Below are 15,369 nucleotides of genomic sequence, written 5' to 3'. Positions count from 1 at the left end.
TTCTCGGCATGGCGGTGGAAGGTATATGATCTCCGTCTCCAGGCTGAGGTACCCCTCATCCAAGCCATGGAGGAGGCCTGTGACCAGATGGAGGTAGCAGCAGTGCAAGGATGGATTCGTCAACATTTTGGGCGTGTTGACAAATAAACGAGTTTCTTCAGTCTGCAACATGTCTTGTGTAGTGTTTGGTGAATTTACATTATATTTGTACTTTATTGATGGTAGCCTGGGGGCATGGTGGCTTAGTGGTTAGCACGTTCGCCTCACACCTCCAGGGTCAGGGTTCGATTCCCGCCTCCTCGGGGGTTTCCTCTGGGTACTCCGCTTTCCTCCCCCGGTCCAAAGACATGCATGGTAGGTTGATTGGCATCTCTGGAAAATTGTTCCTAGTGTGTGTGCGCCCTGCGATGGGTTGGCACTCCATCCCGGGTGTATCCTGCCTTTATGCCCAATGACGCCTGAGATAGGCACAGGCTCCCCGTGACCCTAGGTAGTTCGGATAAGCGGTAGAAGATGAATGAATGAATGATGGTAGCCTACTCTAATCATACATTTACAGCATTTGGCAGACGCCCTTATCCAGAGCAACGTACATAAGTGCTTAAATCTCTAGCATTGAATACATTAATGCTGGCTCACTAAGTTACATACTTAAGATACCATGAGTTTAATACATTTGTTCAAAGTTACAATGAAAAAGTGTCAAAGGTTTTTTTCTGTTTGTTTTTTAATGCAAAAGATAAGGAAAGAAGTACTAGTTGAAGTGTTTCCTGAATAGGTAGGTCTTCAACCGCCGCTTGAAAATACCCAGTGACTCAGCTGTCCGGACCTCTAGGGGAGGTTCATTCCACCACCTTGGTGCCAGTACAGAGAAGAGTCTTGTAGTATGCTTGCCTCTTACCCTGAGAGATGGTGGAACCAGTCGAGCAGTGCTGGTAGATCGGAGGGTGCAGGATGCAGTGCACGGAGTGATGAGGGCTTTGAGGTAAGAGGGAGCTGGTCCATTTTTGGCTTTGTAGGCCAGCATCAGTGTTTTGAATCTGATGCGTGCAGCTACCGGAAGCCAGTGGAGGGATCGCAGCAGCGGGGTGGTATGCGAGAACTTTGGCAGGTTGAAAACAAGCCGGGCAGCTGCATTTTGGATCATTTGCAGAGGACGGATTGCGTTCATAGGTAGAAATGCCAGCAGTGCATTGCAGTAATCCAGGTTAGAAATGACAAGAGACTGAACAAGTACCTGAGCAGCCTGTGTGGACAGAAATGGCCGAATCCTTCTAATGTTGTAGAGAAGAATCCAACATGAGCGAGTCACATTAGCAACATGAGAGGAAAAGGACAGTTGATTGTCCATGGTTACTCCAAGGTTGCGAGCTGTGGCTGAAGGGGAGATCAGATCGTTGTGCAAGGATATAGCAAGGTCATGACCTGGGGATGAATCACCTGGGATGAACAGCAGTTCAGTTTTGCTAGGATTGAGCTTTAACTGATGAGCAGTCATCCATGATGAAATTTCTGCCAGACATGATGAGATCCGGTCAGAAGCTGTGGCATCTGAGGGTGGGAAAGAGAAGATAAGTTGTGTATCATCAGCATAGCAGTGGTAAGAGAACCCACGTGAGGAAATAACTTCCCCAAGAGAGTGAGTATACAGGGAGAAAAGAAGAGGACCAAGTACTGAGCCCTGTGGGACGCCAGTGGAGAGTCTGCGTGGAGTAGATGTCACTCCCTTCCATGTTACCTGATATGAGCGTCCTTCCAGGTAGGAAGCAAACCATTCCCAAGCTGATCCACAAATCCCAAGACTCCTGAGGGTGGATAAGAGAGTCTTGTGGTTGACCGTATCAAATGCTGCTGAAAGGTCAAGGAGGATAAGGACGGATGACAGTTTGGCTGATCTAGCAGCATGTAGTTTCTCAGAGACATCCAAAAGGGCTGTCTCTGTGGAATGAGCTGCTTTAAAGCCAGACTGGTTGGGGTCTTGGAGGTTGTTCTGTGAGAGATAGACAGACAGTTGATTATTGACAATGCGCTCAAGAATTTTTGAAAGAAATGACAGAAAAGTGATACCGGTCTGATGTCTGATGTCTGATGAATCAAGAGCGGGTTTCTTTAGGATGGGAATCACCCTTGCTCTCTTGAAAGTAGTTGGTACCTGACCAGATGCTATGGATCTATTGACGATAGTGGAAATGAATGGCAGAAGGTCTGGAGCATAGTGGAAGGGAGTGGATCCAATGGGCAGGTGGCAGGATTGCAAAACTGGATGAGCTGTAAAATCTCTTCTGCTGCTACAGTTGAGAAATGCGACAACAAAGGTGTAGGGGAATCCATACTCTGAGATATAAGTGCAGTCGGGGCTGAAGTGAAGATCTGGCAGATTTCCTCAATCTTCTCCTGGTAGAAGGAAGCAAAGTCTTCTGCAGCCAGGGAGGATGAAGAAGGTGGAGCCGGGGGGTTGAGCAGAGAAGAGATGATGTTGTGGAATTTCCGAGGGTCATGTGAGGAAGCTTCAAGCTTTTCCTTGTAGAAGGAAGTCTTGGCAGAAGTCACATCTGAGGAGAATTGGCAAGAAGTGTTCGGTAAGAATCAAGATCTGCAGAAGGGGAGACAGAGTGAAGGTTCCGGCGTGTAAGAGTGAGGGTGTGAGAGGTAGTTTTAGGTAGGGTAGGGAGAGTGATGGTGAAGGATACCAGGTGATGATCAGAGACATGTAGTAGGGTAGCAGTCACGTTTGTAGCTGGAGAAGGACTGGTGAAAACCAGGTCCAGGACATTGCCTCCTTTGTGTGTGGGGATGTAGCTGTTGAGTGTGACAGGAATAGACAGGAAGGAAGAAGAATGTAGCTTGTCAGAGGGGAGGTTGAAGTCACCAAGCAACGTCAGAGGGGAGCTATCGGAAGGGAAAACACTAAGCAGTGTGTCCATTTCTTCCAGGAAGTCACCTAGGGGACCAGGAGGGCGGTAAGCAACAATGATAACAAGGTTGATTGGAGAGGTAACTGAAATGGCATGGAATTCAAAAGAGGAGATGGTTAAATGTGACAAGAGGAGAGGTGTAAAGCACCATTTCTTTGACAGCAATACACCTGTACCACCACCCCTGCCTGTTTCTCGTGGTGAGTGAGAGAAAGCATAGGCAGAGGATAAAGCAGCTGGTTTAGCAGTGTTCTGTGGGGATATCCAGGTCTCTGTTAGCGCAAGAAAATCAAAGGAGTAATGGGAAGTTAAAGCAGAGATAAAATCAGCTTTTTTCACAGCAGACTGGCAATTCCAGAACCCACCTACCACCACTGTTTGAGACTTACACAACAGAGGAGGGTAGATGAGGTTACTGGGATTGTGACCTCTGCTCTGTGGACGAGAGCATCTGTGAGAGTAGGAATTGAGTACAGAGATGGGTTTAAGGCACATATTTGCAGTCAAATGAGTGAGAATTAAGGTATGGTAGAATATATCAAAACAGTACTAGACACTAATGTTACAATGTGTGAGAGAGAGAGATACTTACAAACCTTCAATTTAAATAGGTAAGCCCTGCCCACAATTCACACCTTAAGGTAGATTGAAACTACTCCTTATTAATCAGCTGAGAGAACAACAAAGACCAACACTATAAAATCAACAATGGTATAGAATATAACACAATTCAAATCACACTACTCTAGAACAAAGTGAGTTAAGCAGATAGTATACAAAAGTCAGGAACCTACTTTACCAGAAGACAATATATTCAAATGAAGAGAGTCAAAGCACAATCATAGGGAAGTAGAAGTGCTAAAAGTGTTTTAGGTTTATCACAGCAGAGTGTAACTCATACAAACAGAGTATAGTAATGTGAAAGGTGTGTGTTTCATATGGTAAGAAAGTGTGATTTTTAAACAGAAGTGTATAGTTTTCACAAGAGTGTTTAATTATGCATGGGATCTGTAGTGTTTTGCTAATTGGGTGTGTAGTTGTGCTAATTGTGTGTAGAGTTTTGAAAACACGGGCCCTGTTTTGAAAATCGTGCTTAAGCAATCCAAAAAAACTGTAAACATGCCTTCAAAATAAAAGTTACACCAAAAAATGAATATAAAGTGATTTAACATTTTAACTCCCTAGAACGCTAAATCAGTGAGAACCCTGAGCTTGTTTCTTTGCAACGAGACGGTTCCATCTGGGGGTAATAGGAGACAATGACACCCGAAGTGTATTGCTTATGTCCAGTTTATTCCGTTGTTTTGTTTTGGTTGCTGTCACTGCAGAAAACTCCGCTTCACACAGATAGGATGTCAGAAATGGCAATAGGGATTTAAGTGCTATGGTGGCAATCTCAGGTTATTCCGCCATGACTTTAATCCAGAACACCGGCAGAGTTTCTAACTTTCTAACGACGTCTGTTTCGTACTCCTTTTTGCTAATTTGTGGGTTAAATTTGAGCAAACACAATATACATGTACACCAAGCACTGTTAAACATGAGCAAGTACCGGTGAACAGAGAGAAGAGCGATACACACCTTCTCTCCACCAAAGCTACAAAGCCACTGCCACTTGCAGCCGCTCAGCTCCAGACATCACCTAAATCCACCCCAATATTTTGCGCATGCACGGTATTGGTGCGGCTTTAGGTGACGTCTCTCAGCTCCCGGTTAACCTCTCGTCCATGGAAAGTCGCAAAAAACCCGAGAGAAATACACCACAGTAAATAAAATGGAAATAATTTAATGTTCCTTGGGCAGCCCAGTACCATTTGATCCACGGACCGGTACCAGTCCGCGGTCCGTGGGTTGGGGACCACTGATCTAATCTACTTGGAATGATTGAATGTAGACAAGGTTTTTCTGTATCTTCTTTACATTAAAATGGACAAATTCTTTCAGTGTTCCTCAAATGATAAAATGTGACTTTAGAGATATTATCAATAATTATTATTATTGATGTGAGGAACAAAGCTGAGGTCAGAGTCGACTATTACACCCAGATTTCTAACCTGTATCCCAGCTCATTGTGTTTAGGTAGACACTTTATTTCTCACTGATGGAAACACCTCATTTCACTATAAATCAAACACTTTATCATTTCTCTTCCAGTCTGTGGGAGTGTGATCTGACAGAGGAAAGCTGTAGAGTTCTGTCCTCAGTTCTCAGCTCAAACTCCTCCAGTCTGAGAGAACTGAACCTGAGTAACAATAAACTGCAGGATTCAGGAGTGAAGCTGCTCTCTGATGGACTGAAGAATCCACACTGTACACTGGAGATACTGAGGTACACACACACAGTTTATAATTATTACTTGAAATTGTTTAACATATTTAATCATCATAGCTTTATTTCTATAGAACATTGTAAACACTAAATTCAAACATCCTTTACAATAGAATATTTATATAATATGATCAAAATTAAAATGCATTAACTAACAGCAGTACAATATTAAAGCTAAATGTAAAAGTCATTAGACATGAACAATCAGACAGAAGGTCATTATGAAATAAAAAGCTCTGATGAACTTGGACTTGTACAGAAATGGTATTATATGATGCTGTTTTCCCCAAAGGTCCAACTCAGTCCAGAACTAGAGCTGCTCATTTCCATTGTAGATGAATGTACAGATACACAGATATAAAACTTCTCCAGAGTGCTACAGTCTCTTCATATCATGACTCCGCCCCCTTCTCCTCTTGTTGAAGACTCACATCTGAACTGAATGAATGATCTGTCTCGTTCCATCATATCCTTCAGTTCAGACTGAACCACGTGTCCCAGTTTGTACAGAATCAGTACCGCTCTCGTTCAGTAAGAAGTGAATTCCTTCAACAGGTCCAACCAATGACATTACTCCTTCACAGCACACACTCTACTGCAGTCAGTGAAAAGCAGCTGAAGCAGTCACGTGTTTTACACAGGAGGGACTTCAGTGAACCAGAAATATGAGTCAGCATATGGAAGTTCGTTTCAGCACATTATCCTGTTTCAGAAAGTTAAATACATCTCAGTGAGCTGAGACACATGGATCTGTTCAAGAGCAGTCCAAGTTTATACACAGATGTTCATTTTATATTTTTATCCTGATATTAGAACCTTGTGTTCAGGTCCACACTTTATTTCTCACTGATGGAAACACCTCAATTCACTATCAGAGAAATAAATCAAACACTTCATCATTTCTCTTCTAGTCTGCGTTGGTGTAATCTGACAGAGGAAAGCTGTAGAGTTCTGTCCTCAGTTCTCAGCTCAAACTCCTCCAGTCTGAGAGAACTGAACCTGAGTAACAATAAACTGCAGGATTCAGGAGTGAAGCTGCTCTCTGATGGACTGAAGAATCCACACTGTACACTGGAGATACTGAGGTACACACATACACACACACTCACACACATACACACACACAAAACTACAGCAACAATGACCAGATGTGTACATTGTGAGTTCTGCATGAGGAATAAAAGACAAAATCAAGATTCAAGTTAATGTTATCATTTCATGGGTAACAACAACTTTGTCAACAATGTCTTTCTTAGCAAAGACCTGCTGCAGGTATTTTAATATTGGAACATACTGAAATGTGCTGGTCTGTTTTTCATCAAGACAGTATTCAGTATATTCCCTCAATATTCAAAGGACCCCCTCTGCCTATGGCTGAATGCAGTGTAGCTGTAATGATGGTAGTTGTGATTTCATTCATAGATTCATCAACATTGATATTATGTTTCTTAAACACATGCTGTGAGAGGAACTGACAGACTTTACATAGTAATGCAGTTCACCTAAAAAAATCAACAGTAGCTGAAGAAGGTACATGTACAAGATGTTCTAGTTTTAATAACATTGTCATCATGTACTAAATTATTACTGGCTTCACCACTGTCAACATCTTCAGGCTCCTGTAATTGTTCAGAGATGGTTATTACACCAAGATTAAGATAACTTAGTGAATGTTGGTTGTGTTTTTATGTGATTTAAAAGTCTGATATACATTTGACTGGAAATCACAAACTGACAGTTTCATTCTTCTTTAAATGACTGTTTATGTGAGCAAAGTCATTTCTTTCTGAGGAAAGTCCACTGTATGCACACAAATGACAAGTAAAGATTTTTTTGAGCGAGAAAGAGCAGTACGTTTTACCCCTGATACAGTAACTACATGGTGTAGTGATGCTTGGTCTTTTCCCAGCCCATGTCCACAGTACAAGATAAAGGTATGATATGTTCCTACTCCATCCTGCCACACTGAAAATCACAGACAGTGACCCCTTTTGATCCTTTAACTCTTCCTAGGATGTGGAAATATTTCTGAACTTGACATCAGAGCAGAGCATTGACCGGCAAGCTAACTATGGACCGCTTGGCTAACAATGCTTTGAGTGTGGAGCTGCAGCCTTTTTCAAAACTTGGTCCATACTGAACTTTAACCTAGCCAGGTCTCATACATCATAGTGCAGTGAATTAACTTTTCTTTTTTCTTTTATTCATAACATTTGTTAGTTCAGGCTGGCTATAGGTTAATGCCTAGCTTTGGCCTGCCTACACTCATCTATAAATGTTTAATATAGGCCTGGACCAGTTCTAGCACACTGGGCTGACTGTGCTTTACTGGACTTGCTAGCTGGGGTAACTATAGAGTGGAGAACTGATCAGCTCCTTATAACCACTACAGTAAACTGACTTTTTGTTTAACTTTTTTAATGCTCAGCTCCGCTCTCAGCTAATCCTTGAATGCTACTGTTAAGGTAGCTAGTTTATTTTGGTCGTTCCATTGTACTATATTTCACTGTATGTAGTTTTATTCCACAGGTCTATCTATCTTACAAGCTCAGTCAGGACCACTTGAGTCAAAATAAAGACAATTCTTTGACATATATTTAAATTTTTATTTGCAAGCTTGTTAAAGTTACATTTGGCGTTATGGCTCTGATCTGAATTCCCCATCCTTTTCATGAGCTCCATGAAAGCTAGTCAGGGAACAGCAGCAGCTTCTGGGGACAATCTCCCATTTAAAACTGGGAAATCAACAAGACAAAAGACCCCCTCTCCTTCTAATGCCAAATAAATGCCATGGATGTAAAGGCATAACTTCGAAGGCATCTGAAATTGCCTTTGCGAGCCATGCACCCCTACCAGCTATCTTAATCATTTTAATTGCGTCGTCAAAGTTTGCGTAAAACAGAGAAACCGGAGCCAGAGGAATAAGACTGTTAATACTCCGCGTAACATCATTGTGCGGACAAGTCAAAAATTAAGCGCTTCTTTCCCGATTTTTTTTTTTAGAACAGAAACACAATACAAGCAGAGCCAGCAGCCATTGATTATCAATCTGCCAGGTCACTATCTTTCTTTCGCTGGACACTGCTGTAGAGCTTCTACAAAGAGGAGAGAAATTTAATCAAAAGCTTTTCATTGCTGGCTAACATTTAACCATTGTCAAGTTTAAGAAGAGTTAGACCATTTGTCAATAAATATTTCCTGACGAATTTTCTGTAACCTTTAGTATATAATGCATGAAAAATGGACTCAGTTGAACAGAGGAATCAGCTGTTATAACCACCAACCATTTATACACATTTTGCGTTCTTTTCAGTGAATCATAAAATCTTTTATAGCATGCATTTGGCAGCATTGTGAGTTACTTATGAAATCGCAATGTGATATTTGAGGCTCCCTGTGCAGTGCTGCGATCCGTTCCACTTCTAAACCCAGTAAACTAGAGCTGCAGATCAATTATTGCCAATTATTGCGACTGGAAGCATGTCAACCGAAGCATAAAACAGGAAATTGGGGAGAGGAATAACATAACCTAGCATGACATAGCATAACATACATAACATAGCCTAACATGACTTAACCCTCTGGAGTCGATGAATACGTATACGCGTTTTGTGGCATAATCTACTGTTAAGGCCGAAAAGAACTTAAATTACACTTTCAGTTTCGATCGTACAGACAAGAGCAATACATCAATCGAATCTGTAAAGGGTCTACTTTTATTTGTATACACACATAAGCATGTGATGTTCACTTGTGTGTTCAGCTGAAAAGGAACTGTTTCCTAGAGTGGCACAAAGATGTATAATTGTTCAATTCTGGGTACTATGTGACAGAGTAGGTTAGTGGGCGTCTATAAACCTTACACCCTTTTTTATCTTGCACTCTTCCTGTTGACACTTTTTTGTTGCACAGTTTTGCCCTGATTGTGTCTTCTGTGTTATTACTAACTTCTAAAGTTATTTTGTGTGATAGTTAAATATTCTAAATAAACTACAAAAAAAAATATACACATTTATTTTGTCCTCAAATTCTTTCTTGTAACTCCTCTCTCATTATGCAGCTCATTATGCGGGCCTTTGTCTTCTCAGGTGTGAATCACACTAATATTCATGATAGTTGATTTCTACTCGCATATGCCCTTTACAAACAAAAAGTGTCTTAGAAAATTTAAATCAATATATTGTTTTCTGTGAGCGAGTAAACAGGATGATTTTCACATAATTTTGAAGCAAAAACTCTAGGCTACAAGATCCAGTTCTCAAAAGTCCTGTGAACCGATGTTCTGTATGTGTTTTATGGCCTTATTCAAGTGATTTTAAATGTTTCGTTTTTCCACTAACCACGCATAAATATTTTTTTCTCAAAAGCACAAATGTCAGGGTATGACAGAACTTCTCCAGGCCCTAAAAATACCCTCATACCTCAGAGGGTTAAGCTTAGACAAAAATATATAAAATTTATTGCGGCCTAGGGCTTTCGAGCCACATTCACCAAATTCAAATATGTCGTAGACCCTGGTCTGAAGTTTCTAAGCGATCCGAGTACCGGTACTTCCGGTACCGGGTCTCAAAGTGGCCTTTTTTCCCATAGACTCCCATTATAAACTTTGGAGGTTTATAACTCTGCAAGCTTTTGAACTATCTACACCAAACTTGGCCAGCTCCATTAGGGTGATAATCTGAACAAACTTTTAAATTGGTGTACTGACTGGCCTTCCGGTTGTGCCGCAGCCCCGCCCCCAAAATATGCAAAATCAAAAAACTTTTTACAACATGGACATGTGACATATCAGAACACTCAGAACAATGAGGGGAACTTCCTCAGGAGTATTCGGATGAGGTCACATGTTCGTCTCCACTTGCCTCCAAATGTTTTGGCACCCTATCTTTCTGTCCAATTGCCTCCAAAAGTAACACTGACCCTTATGTCCACTCGCCTCCAAAAAGCATCGGCCTTTGCGAATACTTGCCTCGTCAAAGCCAACATCAAAGTTTGTTGCGACAAACTTTACAAATCTAGTTATATTTTTTTCTTAGCCGGCTTTCTACGAAAAAAAATGTGGCCTAGGGAATTCGAGCCACATGCACCAAATTCAGATATGTCGTAGACCCTGGTCTGAACATTTATGCTATTACTTTTCTAAGCGATTGGAATTCCGGAATTCCCGGTACGGAAGCTCAAAGTGGCCTTTTTTCGCATTGACTTCCATTATAAAATTTGGATGTTTATAACTCTGCAAGTTTTTGAACTCCGAGTTTTTGAGAACTCGGATAGGTTCTTTAGGACCTTACTCCGGACGAGGGTTTATTTCGGCGTTCCGACGGAACTTTCGGTTTTCCCGTAGTCGACGATGGAACATCCCATAGACTTGAATGGGGAATTCCTAAAATTCCTCTAAGCTCTCACACACGCAGCGTGCACAGAGCTCAGGCATGGCTTCTCTCCTGTGTTCTATGCAGTATAATAAGTAGTGTCAAGTTATCCTAAACACTTCAGCTCTACCCAAACTTGAAAACGGCTTGTTTAACACTTGAAGGTTGCAAAGGGACAACTCAATTCCTTTTTGGTATTTTTATTTTTCTTCCAGATGGTTTTGATGGCATTGGTAATATGTTGAAACAGTTGAATTGTTGAGTGTAATTGAATGAAATGAATGGCATAGGATTATGGACCACAGATTAAGGAATAGACAATAGGCGATAGACGATAGGCGATAGGTTGATAACCTTAAAGATAATCAGAAAATAAACATACATTACTTCACACAATAAACAATGCATGACAAGGCAACAAAGCATAGCTTTTAAGTAAAGGGATTGTTTAAACATCTCAATGTAATCCAACACTTCATACAATTACTTCCACTGCCACATTATCTGCACTAAAGATACATTCAAAAGATACATTTAGTGCTAAACACTAAATGCAACATAGCAAATCATCCCAAACATTACATACCAGTTGCGTCTTTAGGGTTGAACAACGAGCTGAGTGTTTCTTGTTTTCAAGTCGAGGAATACAAGCAATAAAAAGAAGTGGCAAAGCTAACCACAAACATTTTTATACCCATGCTTATTTGGCAGGTGTGCAGGTGAAAGCAGCCCCTCCAGCAACGCTGGCTAAATCATAAGTTCCACCTATACATTTGGGTTCTCTGCCCTCTTCAGGCCTGGAGTTAGAAAAGCTCATTCATAGTGTATTCTTTCCCTTGACGAAACAAGTAGAATCCCATAATGACTGCAGTATTGACATGAAATGTCCAAACCCTAAGTAGCCACTTTTTGCCAAAAGTAATGGCACCCCACCGGGTATTCTGGTGACGGCGCTCGACACCACATGACGTCACGTGTAGCCCCGCCCCCAAAATAAGCGAAATCAAAAATTAGTACAACATGGACATGTCATATATCAAAACACTCAGCCCAATGAGGGGAAGTGCCTCACGTGTATTCTGGTAACATCACGTGACGTCACGTGAAAATCAAAAATTTGCACAACATGGACATGTGACATATCAAAACACTCAGCACAATGAGGGGAACTGCCTCATGGGTATTCGGATCACGTCACATGCTCATGTCTGCTCACCTCCAAAAGTATTGGCACCCTAGCGGTCCAGTAGCTTTCACAATCTTTCTGTCCACTTGCCTCCAAAAGTAACACTGACCCTTATGTCCACTCGCCTTCAAAAAGCACCGGCCTTTGCGAATACTTGCACCGTCAAAGCCAACATCAAAGTTTGTCGCGATGAACTTTACAAATCTAGTTCATTGTGAGATTTTAACATGCCACTGTACTGTAGACAAGAGAACATCTGAAAAAATTTTTACAAGTGAAACTCTTTCACAACCTCATGTCCAGTGTGAACAACCTTGTTGTTGATTATAATGAGAATTATTCCAATAATATTTATGGAACATAACACAAGGCTGTTTCATTGTAATATCTGATTTATTATGACAAACTCACAATGGATTCAGATAATCACTAATGTTACAAAATGAATAAGTTCTACAAATGTTTCAGTTGATGATGGTCTCAGTATTGGTGGGTTGTAATAGTTAGTTCTGTGGTGTCCTGCCCTCTGATTTGTGTGTGACACAAACACACTGACATTTCTGTTACATCTTCAACTTTAGCTGGATTATGGCTGTGTTTGTGTGTTTGAGATCAGTTTCATCATTTCTCTTCCAGTCTGTATGACTGTAATCTGACAGAGGAAAGCTGTAGAGTTCTGTCCTCAGTTCTCAGCTCAAACTCCTCCAGTCTGAGAGAACTGGACCTGAGATGCAATAAACTGCAGGATTCAGGAGTGAAGCTGCTCTCTGATGGACTGAAGAATCCACACTGTACACTGGAGATACTGAGGTACACACACACACACAGATAGAGAGAGAGAGAGAGAGAGAGAGTTTTAATAAACACCACAACATCCAGTTCTCCTCTGTGGTAACTGTAATTGTAGTGATCTGATATATTGTCATTGTTGTGTGTGTGAGATGGAGAGTAAATGTACTGTATATAAAGATTTTGTGTAGTTCATGTTTTCAATACTAAAACTGAGTGTGTTAAGTGTGAGAAGGTTTTCTTTCTTGCAGGATGATTAACTGCAGTATTACAGATGAAGGTTGTGCTGCTCTGGCTTCAGCTCTGAGGTCAAACTCCTCATCACACCTGAGAGAACTGGATCTGTACTATAATAATCCAGGAGAATCAGGAGTGAAGCTGCTCTCTGATCTGCTGAAGGATCCACACTGTAAACTGGAGACGCTAGAGTGAGTTACTGACTTACTGTCTCTTTACTGTATGATATTGTGTAATATTCACTGTGTGATGTAAAATGTCACATCTAATGTATGTATTTATGATTCTGTTGTTCATAAGCAATGTGTTTAAATGTGTCTGTAATTCTGTCCTGTTGTGTTTTTCAGCATTAAGTATGATACACTCACCAGGTCTGGTGTGTGACAGGAGTCTCTCCTCAGACCTTTTTTCCAGGATAAAGCAGTTATGGTGGTGAAGCATTAGAACACGTCCCACATTTCCAGCAGTTTGGGAGCTGAATCATTCATATTCAGATGTAGAAGATCCATAACAATAACTGTGACTGATCACATCCTTTTATCCTCTCAGCTACAACTTCACACTTTAACATATTTTACAATCCAAAGTCAAATCCTTCAGCATCTACACACAACACAGAGATATCATCACATCATTACAATGATTACACAAATACACATCCATGTGTTACAGATGTTTATACATTATTTTACCTCTTTAATTGTGTCTCAAATTTGTTTCTCTACAGATGATTGACTCACAGTTGTGATCTTGATTTATTATGTTGGCTTTGTAGAAGCCAACATTCTGTTTTCCTACTTAAGCTTAGACAAAAATTTATAAATTGTAACTCGTCCTAGGGCTTTTGAGCCACATGCACCTTTCGAACTATCTACACCCGGGGTGTCAAACATAGGCCCGCTGGCGGAAACTGGCCCGCCAGGGAGTTCAGTCCGGGCCGGGGATGAATGTGCAATATGAAAACAAAATCATTTTCGTTTTCGGCGTAACTACCAGCAGATGGTAGTATTGAGCTTCAGGGTCTGAGTGGCATTTTAGTCAATAACTCAGGAGTTATTGACCCGCTCCTTCAGTTCTCTCCAGCGCTGGAAAGCTGATCCTATATTAACACTAATTCCTACTTCTTGCTTTATCGTAAGCCTTTCTTCGCTTTTTTCTTTGTTTTTATCATCCAATTCAATGTTTAAACCGCTTTCTGTTAATGTCACACATGCGCACTGAACACTCTCTCCGCCCATATTGACAAGACCCGCCCCTTTCTGCTCATTGGCTACACGTTTGTTTTGATTTTTGTTTTGTTTGGTGGCCCAACGCAGTTTTCTGAAGCATTTCTCAAGTATCGGAGACCCTGTCTTTACATGAGATTCTAAAATTGGCTGCTACTCAGGACATAATGCCTGATATTGATGCACTTGTGCAGGCTAAAAGATGCCAAGTTTCAGGGGCAAATTGATCAAATAAATTTGTTTACTTAAAAAACATACATACTTACGAATAAATTAACAATTTTTACGAATATTTTCTTTTTAAAACAGCTGCCACTTAAGATTTTAAGTGTGTGGAGTCAATTCATGTATTCAGCATTGCTTCCCGGAATTGGAAATTGGATTTTAAACAATTTCTATAATTTGATGTTTGATTTATGTTAACATGCAGGACAGTGTTTTTAAGTTCCACAAATCTGTGACTAAATGTTTTGCACCACTGTACAATAACTGTGTTCTTATGTGTTCTTCTGTGTTCTTACTTAAATAAATGTTAAACTGGGTGAAAGTGTTGTTGAAATTGCACTTACTTCTTGTTCATAATATATTTTTGTAAAAGGACAATTCATTCATTCATTCATTCATTCATCTTCTACCGCTTATCCAAACTACCTCGGGTCACGGGGAGCCTGTGCCTATCTCAGGCGTCATTGGGCATCAAGGCAGGATACACCCTGGACGGAGTGCCAACCCATCGCAGGGCACACACACACTCATTCACTCACACAATCACACACTAGGGACAATTTTCCAGAGATGCCAATCAACCTACCATGCATGTCTTTGGACCAGGGGAGGAAACCGGAGTACCCGGAGGAAACTCCTGAGGCACGGGGAGAACATGCAAACTCCACACACACAAGGTGGAGGCGGGAATCGAACCCCGACCCTGGAGGTGTGAGGCGAACGTGCTAACCACTAAGCCACCGTGCCCCCTAAAAGGACAATTCATTTAATATAAAGATTTTTATAATTTACTTCTTCTTTGCACTAATACAAAGAAAAAAGTGGAGTTAGTTCTATGTAATTTTGCTATGAGTTTACTGGTCTGGCCCCCTTGAGATCAGATTAAGCTGTATGCGGCCCCCAGACCAAAATGAGTTTGACACCCCTGATCTACACCAAACTCGGCCAGCTCCTTTAGGGTGATACTCTGAACAAAGTTTTAAATTGGTGTACTGACTGGCCTTTCAGTTGTGCCGCAGCCCCTCCCCCAAAATATGCAAAATCAAAAAACATTTTACAACATGGACATGTGCCATATCAAAACACTCAGA

General features: G+C 41.1%; 1 protein-coding gene across 4 annotated transcripts in view; it reads left to right on the top strand.

Annotated features, from left to right (window-relative positions):
• The window catches only part of LOC132845446 (NACHT, LRR and PYD domains-containing protein 3-like), a 38,842-nt gene extending 24,242 nt beyond the window's left edge, over positions 1-14,600 (top strand). For 3 of the 4 annotated variants that reach the window (XM_060869414.1, XM_060869413.1, XM_060869415.1), the window contains 5 exons: positions 5,070-5,243; positions 6,155-6,328; positions 12,438-12,611; positions 12,842-13,018; positions 13,175-14,600. In XM_060869414.1, coding sequence (XP_060725397.1) covers positions 5,070-5,243; positions 6,155-6,328; positions 12,438-12,611; positions 12,842-13,018; positions 13,175-13,211 — 736 coding nt within the window. In that variant the 3' untranslated portion in view covers positions 13,212-14,600. Of the gene's footprint in view, positions 1-5,069; positions 5,244-6,154; positions 6,329-12,437; positions 12,612-12,841; positions 13,019-13,174 lie in introns of those variants that run through there. The other variant, XR_009648428.1, reaches the window with a different exon arrangement.
• The last annotated feature ends 769 nt before the right edge of the window (positions 14,601-15,369 follow it).

The sequence above is a fragment of the Tachysurus vachellii genome, chromosome 5, assembly GCF_030014155.1.
Source record: "Tachysurus vachellii isolate PV-2020 chromosome 5, HZAU_Pvac_v1, whole genome shotgun sequence".
Classification (NCBI taxonomy): Eukaryota; Metazoa; Chordata; class Actinopteri; order Siluriformes; family Bagridae; genus Tachysurus; species Tachysurus vachellii.
Note: the sequence above shows the minus strand (reverse complement) of the source record. Positions and strands in the feature narration are given on the sequence as shown.